The sequence below is a fragment of the Psittacula echo genome (genome assembly GCF_963264785.1).
Source record: "Psittacula echo genome assembly, chromosome: 5".
Lineage (NCBI taxonomy): Eukaryota > Metazoa > Chordata > Aves > Psittaciformes > Psittacidae > Psittacula > Psittacula echo.
The window spans coordinates 29,901,520-29,923,596 of NC_137739.1; the positions used below are offsets into that span (position 1 = coordinate 29,901,520).

Genomic DNA, 22,077 nt, shown 5'->3' on the forward strand with positions numbered 1-22,077 from the left:
TCTCAGAGCACAGCAAGTCCCCAGGACTCAGAGGTGCTGTGAATCCTAGGAAACATAGCCCCATCAAGGCCCATTTACCTGTCTGCAACTGCTGCCTCTCTGGGGACAGCCCATCACAGGGGATGGTCCACTGAAGGTAAGCTTGGTGAGAGCACCCTCTCAGGACTGTGAAATAGCCCTATGCATTCCCTACTGAGATTTACAGAGTAATCTGAGATATCTTGCACTGGGAGCCTCCAAGGGTGGGTGGTGACAGTGCTCTCATGTACCTGCAGGCATCTGACTGAGGTGAGTCCTGTGCCAGGAAGGAGAGATGCAGCTTGTCTCCTCTTTTGAGATATATAAATTCATCCCACAGTGAGTACTTGCAAATAATCTTAATAACTGGTATACATTCAAATCAAGTAAACCCAAATGCCTCTGCTTGAATGCTGAGTCCTGTAACACACACAGGGTTCCTACTTGTTTTGGGAGCAAAGTCTTAACTTCTCTAAAGGCAACTGGTACTCTGAGCAGCAGCAGAAAACCCCCTCATTGCAGAGGGCAGGGTTAAAGAGCGGCTGTCACCACCATCCCCCAAACCCGCTGTCTCCATGCCCAGAAACTGTGGCAGTCGGTCATGTCCACATATCCCTTCCTTCCACTGCTGTACATTTGTGTTTCATACTTAAGGCTGTCAACATCCCAGTCTAACAGCTATGACTGCATTTGTAATGAAGTCTGGGGAGGATTTGGGATGCTGGTAAGCTCACCCAGCTCCCATACTGGTATAATCCATCCTGGCAGATACCTGTGAGTCCTTAGCGGGGACTGGGCAGGCACTGTGTGTGCTTCCAGAGGGGCTGTGCCACAGCAGGCAGGCAACCCTGTCATGACCAGCAGAGGTGTGGCACAGGATGGATAGCTTGTTTTAGAACTGCAGCCCAGGAGAAAGTTTACCTAAATGGAGCCTCAGCTGCTAGGGGTGACTGCACTGTGTTTTGGAAGTGAATTAAGTGTGGACCCGATTGTTGTCGAAATCACTGCATTCCTGTGCGTGAGCAGAGATGGGTCAGCCCAAACCAAGTCAAACTGCTAAAGGACAAGAACTAGTAACATTTGTGTTCACCAAGTCACCTCTTGGGATGGCTGTTAGTAATCTCTCCCTTTTTGTAACCTAGAAACATCACCTGTTTTTTTCCAACAAAAAAGAATTGATAGAGCACCTGTAGTTGGGTGTAAATAGGCACCTCCAGGAGCATCCCTAATGAGTGATATTCATGATGTTAGAGCCAATGTTGCACCTGAGCAAAAGCAATCAGTGCGGGCAGGGCTAGAGACAGAATACGTGGCTCTGGGATAGGGGTGCATTTTCTTGGAGAATTAGAGGAGACACCACTTGCTGGTGCGTGTAATAATATAGAGAACAGCCACACAAAGGGAATTCAATTTTCTTGACGATAACAAAAAGGGAAAGAAGTACTTGGTGCATTTTAGATCTCTGTTTTCTCGTGTAATGACTCAAAATTACAAAACTTCTAACGGAAAGGAGGAGAAACAGAAATTTAAGAGACAGGAAAAGAGGAGACAGCGCAAATAGAAGACATAGTCACTTCTCAGGCTTTACTCACTTGTTTGGAGTTTTCTCCTCCAATTCTGATACTTATTTAACGCGGTGCAGTGAAAACTGTTGGCTCTCTGCAATGCTGAACAGAAACAGGAAAGACGCCTGGTCAGATAACGCTGCAAAAGCCAGACTGCAAAAACAGAGGTGGGAAAAAGGGGGGGAAACAACAAAACCCCCAAACCCGAGCCTTGGTTTCCCGAGCAGTCTCCACGCCGCGGCTGCCGGGAGGGGGCAGCGCGCACCCGCCGCGGCCCCGCTGCGGGCTCAGGCTCGGAGGAAAGGAGCTCACGTAAATCTTTCTCGCTTGTCCCCAGACCAGCACCGACCCTTGCTTCGGTGCAGCAAACACAGACAAACTGAAGTGGTGCAGCGGGGTGAGGATGCAGAGCTGAGAGCCAGGTTGCTCATGAAGACTTAGATAACCCGGCTGGTACGGTGGGAAGGAAGGTGGCTGCAGGAAGGAAGGTGTCAGCAGCTGGGGGTGGGGGAGAACATGGAATTGGGGAGGAAAAAAGATAAAATCCATCAGTGGCTGCATGGCACCACACACTGCTGGGCACACTTGAAGGTTTGCTGCTGGTTCGTTTTGGTCCCCCCCCCCCCCCCCCCAAGTGCTCCATTATTCAAGAGTCAGTTTAAATTGCTCTATGAAATCCCCTCTTTTCTGTTTGGATTAAAAATGCATCTATGGATGTAGGGGTGGTGGGACATGGGAAGAAATGAATGCTCATGGCCTTTTATTTTCTGCAAAACAATTTGTTCAGCTGTTTTTAGCACATCTTTTAGTTCTGACCTTCCCCAGCTCCAGAAATGAGTTTCTATTTGGAAGCAGACTGTTCCCAAACCTCTCCCCACCTCTCTGCTAGCTACATCCTTTGTGCTTTCACCTGATACAAAATTTTTAAGCAGCTACTGATAGAAATAGTAATTGAACCAAGCAGAACTCTCTAGTGCTTCCCAGCATCATCCTTCCTTAGGCAACACTGCGGATAATGCCAATAACATCCCAAATTTCTACCAGTGGGAAAACATTCTTCCCACCCCTGCAATCTAACTGTGAGGCACAAGTACTCTGGGTTACACTGTATCTTGGAAATGCTGTTTCAGTTACAGCACCCAAAAGGCAGAAACCCCCAAACAAAGACATCTCTAACAGGTACAACCTGGTCACACTGCAGGCAGCAGCCTCCACTTCCCCTATCCCTGACTTCATCCCTCAGGAGAGGCTGCTGGAGCATCCTCAGGTCAGGACATTGCTTACCATCAGCAACTTTGGATGTTTTGGGGCTTTCCTCCAGTGCCACAGGGCTCCTGGTGAGCGATGCCCACCTCCGGACGGGGCTCAGGCAGGTGGGGAGCTCCAGCAGCGAGGTCTGTCCTTCATTCACTTCTGAGTTTGCCGAGTCGCCATTAAAATCAGACTCCAGCTCGGAGCTACAGGGTAAAAGGGCAAGATGGAAAGAAATCAGGGCATTTCAGAAGATGCATGGCATGGAGGTATTTGTTCCCCTTCAGTGCAACAAGTATTGACAGCAATTGTGAGCCACAGAGAAATAGGTGTTTTTGCAGCCAGAGTCAGCACCCTCATTTTGCTCTTTTTCACTGCTATTATTACAGGCCTGTAATTTGCTCTAGGTGCACCGCGGGGGCACCATGAGCCAGAGGGCATTGGTGAGGGATACAAGCACAAGCTCTGCAGAGGGTCTGTCAAGCAGGTAGGAATCCCTTTCCTGAGCTCTCTGTGCCCTGTGGGAGAGGAATTCTGGAGAGGTTCCTCCTTCTCTTCTAGGTGCAATACAGCTGAGCTACACCTATTCCCATCTGACTTCTGCTGCCTGGATTAATGCCCACAACCTTTACTTTCAGCACCTGGAATCAAACTGCTGATGAGACAAACTTGGGGTGAAATACCACTTCTTGGTTAGCAGGGATGGGGCCTTCTGCCTGCAAGGCTGTACACCAGGATGAAGAGAGGTAAACAGCATTTGCAATACCGTAATTGGCCTAGAAACAAGGCACGAGGGTCAAAATACTACGTTTTTACCTTTTTCCCCCATAGAATTTTTGAAAATCAGAGGTATACCATAGAGAAAGAACTCACAGGAGGCCAAGCCCTGATCTGCCAGAGCAGCTTGCTCTGACTGTGAGGTGGGCTTCACCCTCAAATTAAATACGGTTATTGCTGAACCTGGCCTCATTGCCCACTTGGGATGTGGAACCAGCTCCCCGCTCTGGTGGCAGCTGAGCACACATCACCTGGCAAGGAGTGGTGTCAGTGCCTCTGCAGCTGCCTCGTGGCACTGCTCCGGCAGGAACAGGCTCCTGGGAGCTGTTTGCCTCGTGACCTGGTGCTCGCGGTGGCCTCGCTGGAGCTGCTCACCTTGGCAATAGGCACTTTGAGGCCTTCTGATGCGACCATGTTCCCAGTCACATCCCACCATCCCACTCTGCGTGTTTCTAATGCAAACAATACTGCTAACCTAATTCATGGATTTATCATGATGATTAATAGCTCTACCTTAAAAAAGAAGAGCTTATGCCATGAGTAGTTCTGCTGGTGTGGCAGGAGAAAGCTGTTTGGTGTTTATATAGCACTGCCTTGCAGAAAGTAATGATTGACTGTAACAGCCCAAGGCACAGCCCAGGAGACAGGAGGAAGAAGAGTTAAAGAAAAGGCTGCAGTCTGTATAAAGCCAGGGTAAATGCCATATGGGTAGCGCCCACCATCCCTGCTTTGCTCAGTTCAAACCAGCAGGGCTGGGAGGCAAGGATGGGAGCACAGCTCCAGGTGCGTTGCTCTCTCAGTAAGCTGAATCAGCATAGCCTTAAGTTTCAGCACTGACACGCACTTTTTAGGTGTCTTTCAAGCTGTGTCAAGCACAGAGAGAGATATATTTAAAAATACAAATATATGAAGTCTTTGATAGTTGAGATCCTGTGTGGATGGAGAGATACCACACTGAGATTGGGAAGAGCGCCACACAAAAGAAACAGACCTGCCATTAACATTGATTGATATATTTCTGTTTTAAAGAGCAAAGTGTTTATTTTCCTTGGCTGGCAAGGAGGTAAGTGCTATAGCGCGAGCTATAGCTTCTCCTCCGATCTCTGCTTGCTAGGTGGTCATTATCCACAAGTACCCTTTTAAGCCTGAGCTGCAGAACTGGTCACTGAGCTGGTGGTTTTCCCCATCCCACTGAGTGCCCCACAGCCAGCTCAGCAGTGCCATTTGTCACTCACTATTTCTCTCATGCCCCATTTTTCGGCAGGGGCTGGTCTCTGGTGAGCACCGCAGCAGCAGGGGCTGACCTCAGGGGTGGTAGCTGCGGCGTCACTCCTGGCCGGGAACCAGGGGCCTTGCCGCCCAGCCACGAGGGCTGTGAAAGGTAAGGGAGCTGATCCCTCAGATCAGAGGGATTAGCTGACTCTCGTGGCTGCCTGAGCACCGCGGGGGCACCATGAGCCAGAGGGTATTGGTGAGGGATACAAGCACAAGCTCTGCAGAGGGTCTGTCAAGCAGGTAGGAATCCCTTTCCTGAGCTCTCTGTGCCCTGTGGGAGAGGAATTCTGGAGAGGTTCCTCCTTCTCCAGACCCATGCAGCAAAGCACAAAAGCCATTTAGAACCACTGCAGGGAATAGAAAGTTGCATTTCTGAAAGTGTGACTCTCCACAAGCCACACACAGCGTCATGGATCGGTGTTTAAAGGACATCAAGAATTTGAATGAGCATCCTTACAGAGCAATAGCTTAGTGTTTGCAACAGCTGGCTTTGGGTTCACCCTGATCTGTTTTTTGCCTTTCCTCCACCCTGCTCCTCCTCTTCTATTTTAGTTCTCAGTAAGGAGAACTGCTTTAGTCTCAAGATACCCATCTAATCCTTAGACAGAATGAACTCCTACAGAATCCTGCCCAGAAAGCCAATGCATTCTAATTTGCACACAGAGATCGGGCTTCCTCTGACAGCTCCCCAGGGGTCATCAACTTTCAGATTTCTTAGGGGTGGGCAGGAGGTGGGAGAGGCCCAGGGTGTGGAGCTGCAGGATGATGCCTGAGGTGGGAGGCAGCCACACCACAGGATGCACCTTTTGCCACAGGCACACCCACTGCCCTAATCCTTGATCCAACGTATTTCGGTGCACAAAGAGCTGAACCCGGGCTGATCAAGGCAATGTTTTTCCCTCTGATTCAGGCCCCTGTGTGGGATGCAAATGGTTGAAGATTTGTTGCAGAGTGACTCATGTATCTGGCGGATTTATGGCTGCGGTGAAGAATAGTTGTTATTCTGAGCGGTTTGCCTTTTCCTTCCTCTCTCGCTTCCCCCCCCCCCCCCCCCCCCGAGTTGTATGTACATTCTGCACTGTATTTTGCTATATTTTTCGTTACTGTTCCAGAGAGAACCAAGCAGTTCTTGCAGGTTATTTTATAGGCTTACTTGTATTTTAAAGTACCTGCTTGTGTCACTGGTGACCATGACTCGGATAGCAAGAAGGTTGTGCTCCGTCATCTCCTCCTCGGGGATGACCCTCACGGTGGCCCACTCAGGGGAAGGAGGTGAGAACCAGCTCTCCAAGTCGTGGCACTCAGAGATGCTCCTTGCCTTCTTTGGGGAAGTGGGCTCATCAGCTGTGGGCAGGCAGCGGTCTGGGAAAGCACAAAGGTGATAGCAGGGTATTAGGAGAGGACAGAGTCCATGCGAGGAACCTCTCCCCCATGTTCAAGTGGTCCTTGGCCATCACTGGTGGTTTCTGTGTGAGGCCCTGCCCTGTCTGTTCCCACAGGCACAGGCAAGGTGTGTGCACCGACAGCCTGGCACAGCAAGAACCTTCCTTCAACCCAGTACAGCCCTGCTGGGGTTCATCAGCTCAGATGCAGAAGGAAGCAAACTTCAGGGGCAGCCTCAGCTTTTGCAGCTGCAGATCCTTGCTCTGCTCCATGGGACAGCCACCAGGCTGGATGCCTGGTGGCAGCAGTACGACATGTGCCAGCCATGCAAGTAGGGATTTATGGTCCCTTTTCAGGCCCCTGATTTACATTTATGTGTGGCAGGAAGCACATGGACCAATCTTGCTTGGGGGCCTAGGCTTCAGCCTTTCATGAGAAGTTTAGGTCGATTTAGGACAGCGGGAGCAAGAAAGTAAACACATGCTCTTATTTTTGAGTGTGTATAGCACAATCAGACACTGATTTGGGAGAAGAATCATCATCACAGCAGATAAACAGTACCATCCCCGAACTTAGCATTCAGGCAGGAGGAATGAAGAATAAAGCCAAGTTTCCTTTGCTCACCTCAGGTAATGCAAACAGAGCCATAGACAGATCATCCCTCCCTGTGAAATCCATAGTTTTGGAGCAACCTCACCTGCCCACAACCTCCTGCACAGGCAAATACAAACATACAGCTGCACAAGTTCCCCTGGGGTTTGGTGCAGAATGCACAAATGACAAGCTCCCAGAGAGTGGCTTTGCTCAGTTTACCTCCCATGTGTGGTGCTTTTGCCAGATTTAATTCAACACTGCTGCTTCTAATTTACAATGGTATAAGTGGAAGAAAACCCAATCCGGATCTGGGACAAGGCTTATTTCCTCATTTATTAGAGCAACCTATCTAGTAAACATCAATTAAACTCCTCTTTAACATGGAGCTCCTCCATTTATTGCAGGAGTGTATTTCCCTCCCCCCCCATCCTTCACCTTGCAAAGGCTTTTAACTCAAACATCAAATGTATGCATGGGTTGAATGCAGAAAACAAACCCACAGGGAACAGCAATGCTAAAGGCAAATCCCAGACCATCAGGAGGATTATATACACCACAGAAGCCAGAGTCCTAGCCCATGGGACCCTACAGAGCAGCAATTCCCCACCTGCAGGTACTGCAGCTGCACAACCCACACCACACCGAGCTCTAACCCCATCTCAGATCACTTGGTCCGTCTGTCACTGTTCCCTCTCTGGTACTATTCCTATGGAGCTCTGAAACAAGGTTGTAGCAGCAGAGCTGTGCCTTTATTTTGCATGATTCATGTAGCTCCTGGCCTCCCCCAGAAAAAGAAAACTGGTGTTCGAGCTTCTGCACCACTCCCAGTTATTGTCCATTCTCATCCCCCCTCTCTGTGTCTGAAAACAAGCACTACTGAGGAAAGCGCAGCTGCTGGTGGCAGGGATGACTGCTCTACAGGTAAAACTCTTACCTGGGTGAAGCTCTCTTATTTGTGCTCACAGACTGACTAACATGGCTTTGAGTCCTTTTTTTTTTTTTTTATAGTTTTACCAGTTCGGTCCTTCCCAAGCAACACAGACCATCGCACTTTCCAAAGGGCAGTGGGGACCTCTGGTTTTTCACCTTTCAGAGAAGTCAGTGTATTTTCTTGGCTTGAAAACTCCTCACAACTCCACTGCTCACAAGAGTTTTGTGTGGTTTTGTTGTGCTTTCTTAAATACTTCCATGTACAAGAAGCCAAGGAGGATGGAGGAGTGGCTTGCTGCTTCCCTGGAGCAGGATGCTCCCATGTGAAAACATGTGCTCAGGCTCTACATCCAGCTCACTAGCACCAAAACTGTCACGTGTTTCTTGACCACAGAGATTTCATTTCCTTTGGGAGATGGAGGGAATTCATCCCTCTCTGACTTGTGTTTGACTTCTACTTTGTCCCAGCCAGACCGCCCATCCCAAAGCTGCTCACAGGCAGTGCACAGCAAGCCTGGCAGTGTGGGAAACCCTCCTGGGAAAAGCCCCTTTCTTCCGCCAGAGCTGAGCTGGACCACAGCGTGCCATTTCTACTCTCCAGAAGCAAAGCAAAGCAGTATCTTGAGCCAATTTGTAAACCCCAAGTCCTTTAACTTGTCTTTCTCCTTAGAAAAAGCTGCATTTTATATGAAGATCAGAGCAAGCAAAGACAAACAAAAGTTTGCCAGCTCTGTCTATAAACTTTGTACCCATGCTGGCAATAAGCACTGCCCAAGGTTGCTGCAAGTGGCTGTTAAAGAAAGTCAGTTCCGCCATTTGCCTGCATGCTCAGTACGTACTCCTTCCTCACCACGCTAGCAGGAAAGAGAAGAAAACATGTTTATGACTAACAGACACACAGCTGGGGAGCATCGAAACCCACAGACAGGCAGACTACCTAAAATGGTTCCCAGTGTGGTTCCTGAATGAACAGATTTCCAGCCAACAAGTCCCTCTGCAATAGCCTGTTACACATCCAGTTTTCAATTGTGATAGATGTAATAGTCAGAGCCACTGAAGGGCCCTCAGGATGTCTTCCAGGACACTAGATGAGGTGATGGATGGCACCATCACCTCTCTGAAGAGTTACATATTTAGTTACATATTTACATTTCTGTGCTCCTTTTTTTTTTTTTCCTCTTTTTCCTTCATTTTTTTTATATTCTGGTACCGATTGAATTCAGCACCTAGAAGCTGCCCCCCTCAGGAATGTGTCAGACAGCCAAATCCTCCCTGAGCAAGATACGCTTGCATTCACAGCGATACCAATCAGGTTTAAGATCAGCAACCTGCATCAGCATCCACTTCAATCCAGTGGATCCCTGCCCATGGCAGGTGCGTTGGAACAGATCTTTGAAGGTCCCTTTCTAGCACAAGCCACTCTAGGATTAGAAAGCAAACCCACTCCACACTAACATATTTAATCAATATTTGTACTGTGACATATGAAGTTGAGTAAACTATGTTGCACTCAACTCCACAGAAGCAGAGCCTGGGCTGCCTGGGTGTTTCAGTGTGTGGGATGTGCACTCATACACTGGGTTACACACTCCGCAGGACATTCAAAAAGATTACATTTAGTGCTGCTGCTTCTCACTGCAGGGCTGCACCTTGGGTAACAGGCTCAAAAAAAGAGCAAAGATGTCCCAGACACCCAGGTGTCAGGGGTTTTTGTAGGCTCTGATGATGTTACACAACTTGACAGGTCTCTCCTGAAAGCAGCCCTTCCTGCAGCACCAGACTGAACCCCAGCCCCGCAGGCAGGCACTGCATGGTGAAACACAACTTGGCAGAGCACTTCAGGCTCCTGCAAGACAGAGATTTCAAGCCCCAAGAACAAGAGGGGTACAGACCGAGTGGAGACAGCAGGGACAAACTGCTGCTGCCTTTGTGTAAACACTGCGGAAGAAGAGCATGGCCAATTCAAACAAAAGCCTGGAGGCTCTGCAGGCCTGGAGTGCGCCTGGGAATTATTACCTGCCTTTCCACAGCAATGCAAATAAATCCAATCAGCCATCGGATGCAACTCCACCGCTGGCCATCGCTGCTGTCAATTTTAACGGAGTATCAAAAGGAGAAACATGATTCAGACAAGGAACCATGAAAGAAATCTGAGAGTTCTTTAAAGCTCTTATTTTGCACAAGATAAGAAGGGCTGTCTGAACTAACTTCTGAATCAGCCCAAAGGCTGAGTACTTACATAAAGCTGAGGCATACATTTATGCTCCTGAACTGACGGCTAGGCTAAATAAGCAGCAGCCTTTTTACCTTCTCATTTCAGCTGGGAGCTTTGCAGCTCCCCCGGAATCCTGGACAGCCACCTACCCTCACATTACCAGCAGTTAGGTCGTCAGTGGGACATCAGCACAGTGAGGCTGAGCGGGAGGATACCGAGATTTTGGCAATCTGACTCCAGGGTGGAAACCAGGCTCTAAACCTCAGCACCCTGATTCCCATCACACTGCAGACTGACAGTTGAACACCTTAGACTGGTACGTGTAGTGACCATTGCAATTAACTGGTCACGCACTGAGCTGCTGATAAACCAGCCCTTGTGGAGGTGCAGATGGACCCTGGCTGGAGGCTGAGCTGTGCTGAAGGGTAAGCCCAAGTCATTTGGCACTCCTGGGCACATACAGCAGCCACATGCTCTCTGGGGAAACTCAAGCTCTGGCAGAAGGATTGAGGCGGCCATTCAGCTCCTAAATCCAAGGTGTCAATTCTCATGTAAGCTCCTGCTTGAGCCTTTCGTAAGTCTGTGCCTGGCTGTACTTACCACATTATCCATTTCCCCATCAGAAGACACAAAAATGGCCTTACTGCTATTCCTGAAGGGGAAGTGGCACAAGGGTAGACCGCTGAGGCTGGATCCCCGAGGCAGCCTGTGATGCTACAGGCAGCTCTGTGGCCAGCCAGCACTCTCACTCCACATCAGGGTTCCTCCCCAGGATAAGAGATTTTCTACTAGAAGCTAAGAGACTGAGTCAGAGGAATTGAATTTTGTAAGATAAACATACACAATGGAAAAGCTGGAGAGACATCCAGTCTGTAGGACAGAAAAGGGCACAGCCCCATTTCCTGCCGATGCAAACTGGTACTGTGCAACTGACCTCCGTGTGGCAGCACCAGGCATTATCAGAGGAGAGCCCAGTCCTCAGGAAACAGTCACTCAAAATAGCATTTGCGTAAGATCTTATTTGATTTCCATCGTGCTCACTCCACATTTCCTACTCTGTCTCAGAATGCCAAGGACCTCCAGCAGCAAGTACGTCTGCTCTGTAGCACAGTTTGGGCCAGAGTCCCTACTACTCCTTTGCCAAAATGTTTGCATCCTTTACATGGGGTGGCACGGACAAGGCATGCACGGGAAGGCGTTAATCTTAGGTCACAGCCAGCAATCCGTCACGCGAGTACGGCGGCAGGGACAGGCAGCACACACCACGAGTATTTTGCAGCACACTGCTGGCCAGTTAAAGTGAAACCTCCTAACAACTGACTTGTAGGGTTTCTTTGGGTGCTGACATTTCCTCAGCTAGTCAGTATGAGAGAGCATATGATGATCCTTCCTCATCCACCCTGCTGCCCCAGTGCTTTGTTTTGGCCACACCATTACCTTTCTCATTGATCTCCTGATTCTCCTCTCTCCTGTCAAGCACCCTGTGCCTTCCCTAACTGGCTCCCTACCTCCTAGCTGCCTTTCCTCAGCAGCCCTTTTCAGGGTGATGTCCCTACTACCATGGCTCTGGGTGCTCCCTTCCCTTCTCTCCCAGCTCCAGACCTCAACAGCCCTCACCCAGCTACAGGCTGGCTCTGGACAGTTTCTGGGGCCAGGGACATGTTGCTGGCTCCGCAGCAGGTTGACCTGGCCCAAGGTGAGGGCTTGGAGGGGCTCTGCTCATCAAAGCAAAAAGAACAGCTCTGCGGTACCACAAAACCAGCCTCTCACTTCCTCTGCCTAAGCCACACGACAAAAACACTGGTCTCAAATCGAGAGAAAAACCAGGCTGGGCTGGAGCACACAGGCCATGGGCTGCACTTTGTTGCTAGGCACAGTGTGGGCAGGGGGAGGCAAGGCTGTTCTCACCCTCATCAGCCCAAGGGCACGGAACACACGGATGAAGGGCAAGCTGCACCATGGCGTGCTGCTGGCAACTGGCCTTTGGAGAACACTCTGCCTGCCCAGCTGAGGCCTGGAGTGAGTTAATCCACTCCAGTATCAGACTGGCAGCAGCATTTCCACACACAAGCTCTACTGCCCATCTCTTCAGTGCAAGTGTCTCTCGTTTGTCAGAGCTCTCCTGATCAGAGTCCCTGACTGACTGGCACCGAGAACAAATAGTGGGTTTTGTTTGAGTTTTTTTGTTATGCAAGCGGTGGAGCTTAGCTGCCTTCAGTCACTCAAACAGCAGCAGTACAGCCAGTGATTTCAACAGAACAGTCTGTTCATCTATTCATCTGGCCCTCCTACTCAAACACCATGAACGATTTGGATAAACAATTTCTGCTTTGTCTGTATTTCCAAACCCACCTCATCCTCCTCACACATGGAGAGGAACAACTTTTTTCCTTACAGGGCAAGGATCTAGCTAACCATGTGGTAACTGAGATGTATTCCTACCGCTTCATCTGCAGGGCTCGCGTGCGGATCAGCACTTACCCAGAGAACAGGGCTGGTCAAAACACACTCCAATGTACAGGCTTGGCCAAACAGCCCCTGCAGACCCCACAGGCAGATGCAAACCTCTTTCCAGGAAAACACACTTATTCTCCATTAAGTGTCATGCTGAGTTTTCTCAAGTCAATATTGTGCCAGCTCAGCCTTGCATTTGAGACTGCAATTTTTGAGCCAAATCTCAAATGAGTCAGAGATGCAGCCAGTGAGGGACAAAGACGTTCAAAGAGCTCTGCAATGCCAGGATGGTTTACAAAAATTGGAGGTGGGCCTTATTGCAAATGCTCAGATATGGTCAAGGAGCACAAATCCTCATTTTTTCTTAGCACCAATAATCCAAATACCACAGCTTGTATACACAGGGCTTTAGTCACTAAAGGTAAATTAGCAAGAACATCTGGGACTGTCTTGAGTCAGTTTGTGAGTTCTGGCTAGACTTGCAGGAATTCACCTATCAGGCCCAGCAGAGACTGCAGCTGAGTGGACTGGATCACTCAGTGAAGCTTGCACCAAGGAGGAGAGAGGGCAACAAAGTGGCCCAGGCCTTTGGGGCAATACAGCAAGGTCACGCACTGGATTGCCAGCCTGCACCCGGAGCCTCAACACCTCCAGAATCCTGCACCCCACTTCAGGGGTGGATGGGCTGTACAAAGATGCTCCCATCTCAGCACAGCCACTGAGCAGGAGCCAGGCAGCGATGGTACCTTGGCAGGGACCTGTTTCGAGCTGATTATCAAATCTGAGAAACAAACTGTAGTTTGTTTATTGCTCTGTCAAGTAGCAGCCTCTAAGTAGGAATATAATGATGGTGTTTGGAGGTCCCTGTATGTACAAGTCCAGCAGCAGCCTCCCTGCAAGAGTTTTTAAGAGACTTTTCCCTTCAGTCTCTCTGGAGACACTCTCCCTGGCTGAGCCCTGCAGAAAGCACACAGGCTGAGGGCAGCTCCCTACAAGCAAAAAGCATGCAAATTCAGTATGGTGGTTCTGCTCGCTGGAAGATCATTGCAACTGTGATTTTCTCAATGGCAGACTTGTAAAATTCACACGCTTGCAGAATAACACATGGTGATGATCCTCCACAACCTAAAAGGCATTCTTGCCCCCCTTTCCCCGCTTTAAGTAACTTTTTGTACCAGCATCCTCAGTGGTCTGGATGCATTTCAGCATCTAACAAGGCCTTCAAGCAGCACTGCTCTCCTTCAAAGGCTCTGTGCCCAGCAGGAATGGCCAAGGAGGGAGAATGGCAGCAAATCATTTGGAAGCCCAGAAACAAGGATGGAGACATCTCTCAGCACGTGGGATCAGGGACTTGGGGATCTCAAGTGCTTTTGTGAATACCTTGGTTCACCTTCCTCCCTCAGGTACAAGGGCAAAGCTGACAGCCAAGAATAGCAGTGGAGAGGCCTTTCCTGTCGGTAACATGCTGCATATTACAGACATGAGCTACATGAACGTTCTTAAAGCCCTGAAAACTTGCAATTAGTTTTGTTAGTCATTTTCTCCTGCAATGATTTTAGAGCAATTTATACCCATGGAAACGCAGGGCAGGTCTCCCCCACACCTATCAGGCACCTGTACTAGTTTTGCTCAAGCTAAACAGCAGCAGCATGGCTGTATGGGCCCACCGGCATTGCCTGGGAGAGATCAAACCCTTCCCTGTATCACATCCCAAGGGATGAGGGAGGGTGTGCATGGAGCTCTGAGCAGTGCAGACCCAAATCCAGGACTGATGCTGTGCTCTGCCCGGTGTGGCTGGCCCATGCCAGTTCCACTACATTGCTCTGCCAGAAAGCTGAAGCTCAGATTTTGGGAAGCTCAGCCCTCAGAGCTGTTTACTGCCCCTCCGTGACTAACAAACTGCAAAATGCAGCCTACCAGCAGGCAAGCTCCCTCTGCTATCACACAACAGATAAATGCATCATCACATCCCCCTTCCTGGTCCCGGAGGCTTTGCCAACACACCAGCCTAATTTAATGAGAGAAAGGTGCTGAGTTACATGCTGGTATCTTACACACACTGTGCCATTTCCCCGCGGCACAGAGAAGCACTGAAACCTATTTCCATCATGCTTGGCAGTGCAATTGCAATGGACTTGCTTAGCTGATGAAAACACCAGGGTCCCGTGAGAATCCCTGGCAGGGATCTTCTTCAGAAACCTGCCTAGGAGCAGCATGCCACTGTAAATGTGGGAAAGGAGAGGCCCTTTCCAAAGGGGCTTATTGTCCACCCACCTGGGGCTTCGCAGATGGCTCTCGGCACCTTCTATGATTACCATTAATAAGGCACTGATTAATAAGGCTCCAGTATCTGAGTGCCGCCACCAGTAACACCAGGGCCAATGAACAGACATAAGCAGAATTCACACTGGCCATTCACACTGGCAGGTCCCAGTTGACAAGGCAGCCTGACTTTCTGTATGAGCTGCTGCTGCTCCCGAGTCACTGCCAAACCAGCGTCAGGGAAATCACACTACAGTGACCTGGCAAGGAGATGACAAGGGCTCGGGACACAGCCAAGTTTGGGCAGAGCCAGGCCCCCGCTGGGGCAGCCAGACCGGGTCAGTGGTTTCCCTGCACTGCCCACAAAGTCACAAAGCCCGAGCTCCGCCAACAACATCCCCCTCCCCACTGGGAGCGCCGGGCCAAGCGCCTGGGACACCAGCTGGCTTGGGCAGCTGTGATTTATCAGCTCTGCTCAGGAGCGGCTGCTCTGCGCCTGCCGCTGCCTGTCTTGGACAAAAATGGTCAAAGATGCTCCAATGAAAAATCCCCACCCAAGCCGGCTGCAGCAGCCTCCCCGTCAAGTCAGCACCACCATGCCATAAGCAGCCACAGGTGTTCACGTTTGTCCTTCCTCTTTCCCTTTAGCTGGTTTTAAGTCACAAGAGGGGGACTCATTGTTAAGCAAGGTACAGTGAGAGCTGCGATATTTTTTGACTAAGGCAAGTCAGACCAAGCGGACAAGCAGAAAGTGGGAGTGAACCTTGCTGAGCTAACCAAAGTATGAAAACTTAAGCTAATAGAAACCCAGAGAACATCCCCGAAGGCAGATGAAAACCAGAAACAGAGCCAGGAAATAACAAATTGTAAAGTGGTACTGACTTTTCTGCCTTGGGACACACACAACACACCCAGTGTACTGGTGATCAGGAACAAAGATTCTGCAGGGAGGCTGGTCCAGAAAACTTCCCTGAGAGCAGCCCGATACACCCAGCTTGGGGGCCAGCACAAAACACAAGGTCTGGTGGCTGATCAGATGGAGAACCCCTGGCTGGGCCCTTAGAGGGGATAAGAAATTGTTCGTACCTGCTGCTGGCAGGGAAAGGGGACCCTGCCACAACTGCCCCGCCTCAAGGGCAGGCAGCTCGCAGCTGCTCTGTGGCTCAGGAAAAGCAGACAAAGAAGTGACCAAGTTCTTACAGCCCTGCCCACATTGCACACTTGTGTGCAGGCCATGTTCGGGGAGGAAAAAGGAAACCTACAGGAACTTGGTGTCACAACATGCACTTGGGATGTGACGTTTTGGCACCTCTGACACCTCACGTTCGTGTGACGCCCCGCTGGCTGGGAAGCAGCAGTACTTACCCAAAGCTGCCCCAGCCATGTGAGACTGGCAGAGAGCTTTCAGGTCCTCAGGCGAAATGCACCCACTGTGATCCCAAGTGCTGTTCTCATCAGGAGGAGGTGGGTGCCCAGGCACCCAGGGTGGCACAGGGCTCGCTTTCCCTGCTGTGCAGCTGGCCCAGTACAACCCCCATAAAGACCCCAACCTAGCTTGTGTCCTACTTTCCCAGCTGGCAATCCTGAGGCTCTTGGCCTGCCAATTAAACTGTGTCACCCTATAACTCATTCACAGGATGAGTGGACTCTGCCTGGCCTTGTATGGAGCTGCTGACTAAGGCAACGACAGGAGTGAACAGTTTTAAAGTTGAGTTACTCATACATGTAGGCAGCTCTGCTGGTGAAAACGAACACCATTTGGCATCGAAACCCAACATTAAGACATTCAGTCAGCAGGCCACAGATTGATTTGCAGCACACTTTGCTGCTCTCCGACTTCTTACTGTGTAATAATTAAACAAAAAAATTATTCATGAGTCCTGCTTATAACACAGCAGCGCTTTAAGAAAGCTGTGAGGCAGAGGGAAGGCGTCCTCATACCTGTGCTGTGGAAGCACAGCTGAAATGAATCCAGCAAGCTCAGGGATGAGCTACAGAACAGAAAGCACTCGCCAGGGAAGCGCAGCCCACGTGGGACTGTGAGAGGGGATGGGGTAACTGCGACACCTTTAGCTTGGTTAGACTTTGGTGTTGATGCAATGCACTGGTTACCAGCCCACACTGGAGCAAAAACTGAACTCAAACCTGTTATAGCTTCAGCTGTGCCCTGTAACAGGAACGCCAAAACATATAAGGCTGCATGGGAACATTGACTGTGTCAGAGTTGGAAACTGAAGTCATCCCACTAAGGTACTTCACAGATTGCTATCTGAGGAGGCTGTAGGAGTTCTAGCAGCATTCCCAAACTGATGTCCTGTCCAAAATTTGACTTTTCATCACACCTGAAAAACCGCCAGGCGGGTTCTTGTCCTTCAAAAAGGACACCTGTAAAAGATATGATGTCTGACATTCCACAGATGTCAGTTCTTGCCACATTTCTCCTCCTTTTTCCTCATACTTGCTTCATGCTCCTACAGGAGTAATTTCCATGTTACCGTGGCTAACAGATGGCAAAGAATAAAGGCAACCAGCTCTCCTGTTAGCCATAGGGTTGCACACTGCTCCCTGTGGCAGTGAGGCCTGATCACCTGCCTGGCTTCCAACCACCAGCGCCCACAAATGCTTTCCTGCTGCCCCTTCTCCACCCATGGCCCTGTGATGGGCTCCTGAAGAGCCCCTCCTCCTGTCCCCACACCAGGAGCCCACCTTCTCCCATACCCCCATGAGCCCACGCCAGCACCTACACAAGTTCTTCAGCAGCAAAAGACTTTTTCAAAGTACCCATTACTTACTTGATAAACAGACACCTCTGAATTCATGCATGAAACATGACCAGGGAATGTGAAGCTGGCAAAACAAGACAGAGCCCAAAGCACACGACTTTCAAATGCATCCGGAATGGAGCACATTAACATTCTAATACAAACCGAGTAAAAATTAATAAAGGAAAAAGCACTTTAGCGAAAGCCTACTAGACAAAGTGAAGGTGCATCTTTATGGAAAATTGCTTCTCAAACAAAACCTGCTATGGTAACACACAGTGTCTGTAATTTTAGAGCAAATATATATTTTATCAGAGCAATCTGTGTTAGTCTGGTATATTAATGCATGTAGTAATGGTGAATTCAGAGTGCAGTGACAACTGTTTCAGTCTCCAGAGCGATCAGTGTCTGTCAAAATAGTATCTTTGGACACAGACTCAAAGCATCAAACATCTTAAAACAAAGACGCGAATGAATGCCTGCAGAATAAATGCTGAAAGAGCAAATTCAAGATTATAGCAATATACAAATTCCTTTGTAATTTCACATTTCATAAAAACATATCAGAAATTCCATCCATTTCGAACAGGTTTGGAGCCCACCACCTGAGGAGATGAGATCAGAGCCTCCCTTCTTTTTATGTTAACACAGTTAAGGGAGAGAAGGAGAGACTTTGGGAATCATTTACATGACTAATACGTACACTTGGATCAAGCACTAATACACACTGTCTTCTGCTTCAGTGATATGATCTCTAACGCAAAAAAAAATCATGTCATCTGCAACCATGTCATGCCTTCAAAAACATAAATATTAATGCAGAATTCAGTGCATTTCAGAACTCATTGTTTTGATTGGAATGTGACGAAAGAGTGAGCCAGAAGTGAATTAAAGCCAATTATAGTAAGTAATTGCCATAATATTGTGGGAAAACCCAGACCATAGCCCTTGCTTGAAGTTGGAATACATACAGAAGCCACTTTCAATGGCATTTTATAGCTGTAGCAATCTAGACGAAAGTGAGAGGAATAGAAATTACTCTTCTTGTAGAGCTAATGAAAGGCTGATGTTTGAATTTAAGCAATTTTGAGAAGTTTTGTCTGTGTTCTTTTTCCCAAAGTTCTTTTTCATTATAAAGCATTAGCATAATCATAATAAAGGCAGGTTACATTTACAGAATCTCAGCATGTTTGATTTTCATTACCAGACATGTAGGCAAGTAATGCTGCCCTGCTTTGAGATGGGCCTGGCTCCTCAGAAAAAGCACACCTGTGTACTTATTTCCAATCCAAAAGACCCTTGTGGCAACAGACAAGTTCAGGACCCATTTTAACCAGTATAAAGAGGAAGAAAGACAAAGCATTTCCTGAGCCTGCCAGACATAGAAAATGTCACCTCTGCACTTCCAGTGCTATAATGGCATCTATAGCATCAAGCAACTTTCAAGTCTTAGAAAGCATTAGCTATATCAAGAGCCATTAGTGTCTTCTGCTCTGAAATCATGGTTTTTTTAGAAGGCACCCAGTCCAGTGGCAGCTTGAGACCAGAGCAGCAGCCTGGTTGCCTTTCAAACAAGCACCGCTGCTAATTCCAGCTATGTGAAAAGACAAACCATCACTGCTTCAGGGTGCATTTTTAACAGCACATGCTGCCAGAGACTGAGAGCACTAGAGCTTTTGGAGAGAGCTCAGCACAGGAGCAGGAGGAGGCTTCAGGTCTTCTACCCACAGGGAGCTCTGCACATGTGGCCCAATGAGGCTCATTAAATTTGCAGAGAACTTAACCTGCTAGTCTGTTCCTTCATCAGCAATACTAGAAGCAAAACAAGGAACATTCAGTTTTATTGGGTAATGGTTTTAATTCAGAGCAAGGGAACTAGCACAAACTTGTTCCCCTCATGCTGCTCATTTTGTCTGCTTTATTTCCTTTCCAAACACAGTGTTTTGTTTTATTCACTAGCATTCCAGGACATGGACTGTTCACTGCTACGTATATCCCTCCAGTGACATGATTTGCTAGCGATTTGACTTTTTGGACCTCTGTGCCACCACAAGAAACAAAACTATAACAAATCTAACATCACCCCAATTCCAAGTTATTGTAAGTGAAACTTTATGAGAACAGCATGAACATCTGATGCCTCTCAAAGCTTCAGTGCCAAACAAATCATCACCTTCTGCAGACACAAAAACCTATTCTAATGTTTCCATGTCACTGCCTCTGCCTAAAATGATCAAGATGGCAGAAATAAGGCTGCTCTGAAACTGTTAGTTGCGCAAAAAGTCAATGGAGTCTTACCCAGATTGTTTTGTCCATTACAATTAAGAAAGTGCCAAGTATTGTCTTAAATGGTATTTGTTGCCCTCTATTTTCATTATGCAAATCGTCTCCCCCCCAGACAATAAACTTTCTACTGTACATGGTGGCTTTTTCTTTGGCAGGGAAGATGGAATAGTTCATTGAGAATTACATTTGTTGTTCTTTAGCAATGGTGTCTTTAGCAACACTGTAAAAAAATTATTTTCTGTCACTCAAACAACCCTTCTGAAGCTCAGTTTGAACTAACTTTAAAAAATACATCACACAATCTTTCCATTAAATTACTGGGAATATTCTTTCTGGGATCTGTTTTTTTTTCTTGAAATACAAAGGAAGAGATTACAGTTTAAGATTTGCAGCGCAAGCAAAAAAAGGAAAAGAAGATGAAGGGGAGGAAGACTTAGGAAAGCTTTTTTGGAGACACCACTGCTTAAAAAGAACCACAAACACCACCTTTAACAACAAATTAAAATTAAGGGGAAAAAAATTAATAGCCATGACAGAGCAAAGGAAGGCTAAAGAAATGAATAAATTAATAAACAAGGCCACTGTTAACGTATAATAGGTCACCACTAGTTGCAGCTTCCCAGCATCCAGAAGATACAGGGAGCTTGCAAACAGCACTCAAGAGCTAGTAGCAAAAGTAAAGCTTTACCCACAGTTATTACCTGCTTTCCCTGTACACAGTATAAATTCCCAAACACAACTCAGAGTGACCTTCATGATGCTTGTAAATATGCAAAATAAAATCATAAGGAAAGGTAAGAGAAGTGAGAGGGAAGCGGACAAGTGCCATTTTTGTATGCAATACAAGCAGCTCCCATGCTCACCAACACCAATTTATCATTCCCAGGAAGGACAAATCCCAACACCAGCCACCTCCTGAGCAGCACTGGGTGGGATAACTTGCCAAGGACCCTGACATATATCCCTTTCAAAAGGGACACATACAGTTATGCCACCACAGTGAAACTCTCTGGCCTTTGAATCAGGCCATAAAGATAACACAACAGCATCCACCAGAAGAGGAATGTGCAAAACCACTGTGAAGTCACTATTAAGTCTCTGTCCTTAGGAAATATTTTTAAAAGGAAGAGATGAAACAAGAAGACTTACAAAGAACTACATTTATTTTTGTTTACAGCAGATATCATAAATAAAGCTAAAACAATTTTCACTGTGTGCAAAATACAGAATTTCCATGTGAAAATTTAAATACAGCATTAAAAACTATTTAATAAAAATATTCAGTTAAGATTATAAAGTAAAATGAAGACAGAAGATTGAGGAGGAGAAGGACAGAATCCTCACTGGCCAGGAAGAGCTAGGAAGACTCTGCAACAGAGGGTAAAAAACACAGCAGTGGAGTGGTTTGAAATGGCAGACCTTTACGTCATGACTTTCATCTGAAAGAATGCTGAGCTCTGTAACAAAACACCATAGCCCTGAAATACATAGGAAGTCACATCCTAACCATTTGTGCAGGAAGTGACGCTTAAAATACAGAGAAGGTGTCTGTGTGGGCACAGAGTGGGGACTTTAAAAGCCATCAAGACATTCTGGCATACCCACACAAATAAATACTATTGCTTCAGCTACGCAAATGTACAGGTCAGCAAGATAAGGAGTGCAGAGCTCTGACCCTGCAGCACTTCAGCATTCCTGGCTGAGGTGTGTGAAATGGGTCAAGTGGCAGAGGATGTGTGGCCTCTCCTGAAAACTGCCACTTAAATCAATTCCTGAAGACCCTTCCCTTTAGAAGAGAACCTCAGGAGAGAAGGCTGGGTCATAACCGTGTCAAACAAAGCTTTAGTGCACATGCTTGTCAGACTGAGCCCTTGGTTCTTGTTTGGATTCAATTCCCCTTCTAGATTATCAATGTGTGATTGATTACACATACTGGAACTTATGTAAAAAATACAAAATAATAGCACAACTTCATCATGGAGAGCATGGCAAGGTCTCATGCAGCAAGACAAATCCATTCATCACAGTGGCAAATAGGGCCTAGTTAATTAGTTAACAAAACAATTCAAACCAAAACACTCTGGTTATATAAACTTGGCTTTCTGATATTACAGACTAAAAATAGCATGCTTATATATTACTGTTAGGCCAGCCTACCATGTTTCTTCGGGTGAAAGACTGCAATTTGCACCTACTTGGCTAATTTTTTAACAGAATCCTTTTATACCGTACTCTTCCAGTATGAAAGCAAGAAAGTGCTTAGGAAGCACCACAGTGCTCAAACATTGCCTGCTCATTGCTTATG

General features: G+C 47.7%; 1 protein-coding gene across 1 annotated transcript in view; it reads right to left on the minus strand.

The window, feature by feature from the left end:
* Window positions 1-22,077, minus strand: part of MICAL2 (microtubule associated monooxygenase, calponin and LIM domain containing 2) — a gene marked incomplete at its 3' end in the record, with an annotated part of 115,544 nt that overhangs the window by 32,682 nt on the left and 60,785 nt on the right. Inside the window, exons 27-29 of the mRNA XM_080617646.1 lie at window positions 6,056-6,248; window positions 2,868-3,040; window positions 1,611-1,685 (exon numbers count right to left, since the gene is read on the minus strand). Of these exons, the coding sequence (XP_080473772.1) occupies window positions 1,611-1,685; window positions 2,868-3,040; window positions 6,056-6,248 (441 nt within the window). The remainder of the gene's footprint in view (window positions 1-1,610; window positions 1,686-2,867; window positions 3,041-6,055; window positions 6,249-22,077) is intronic.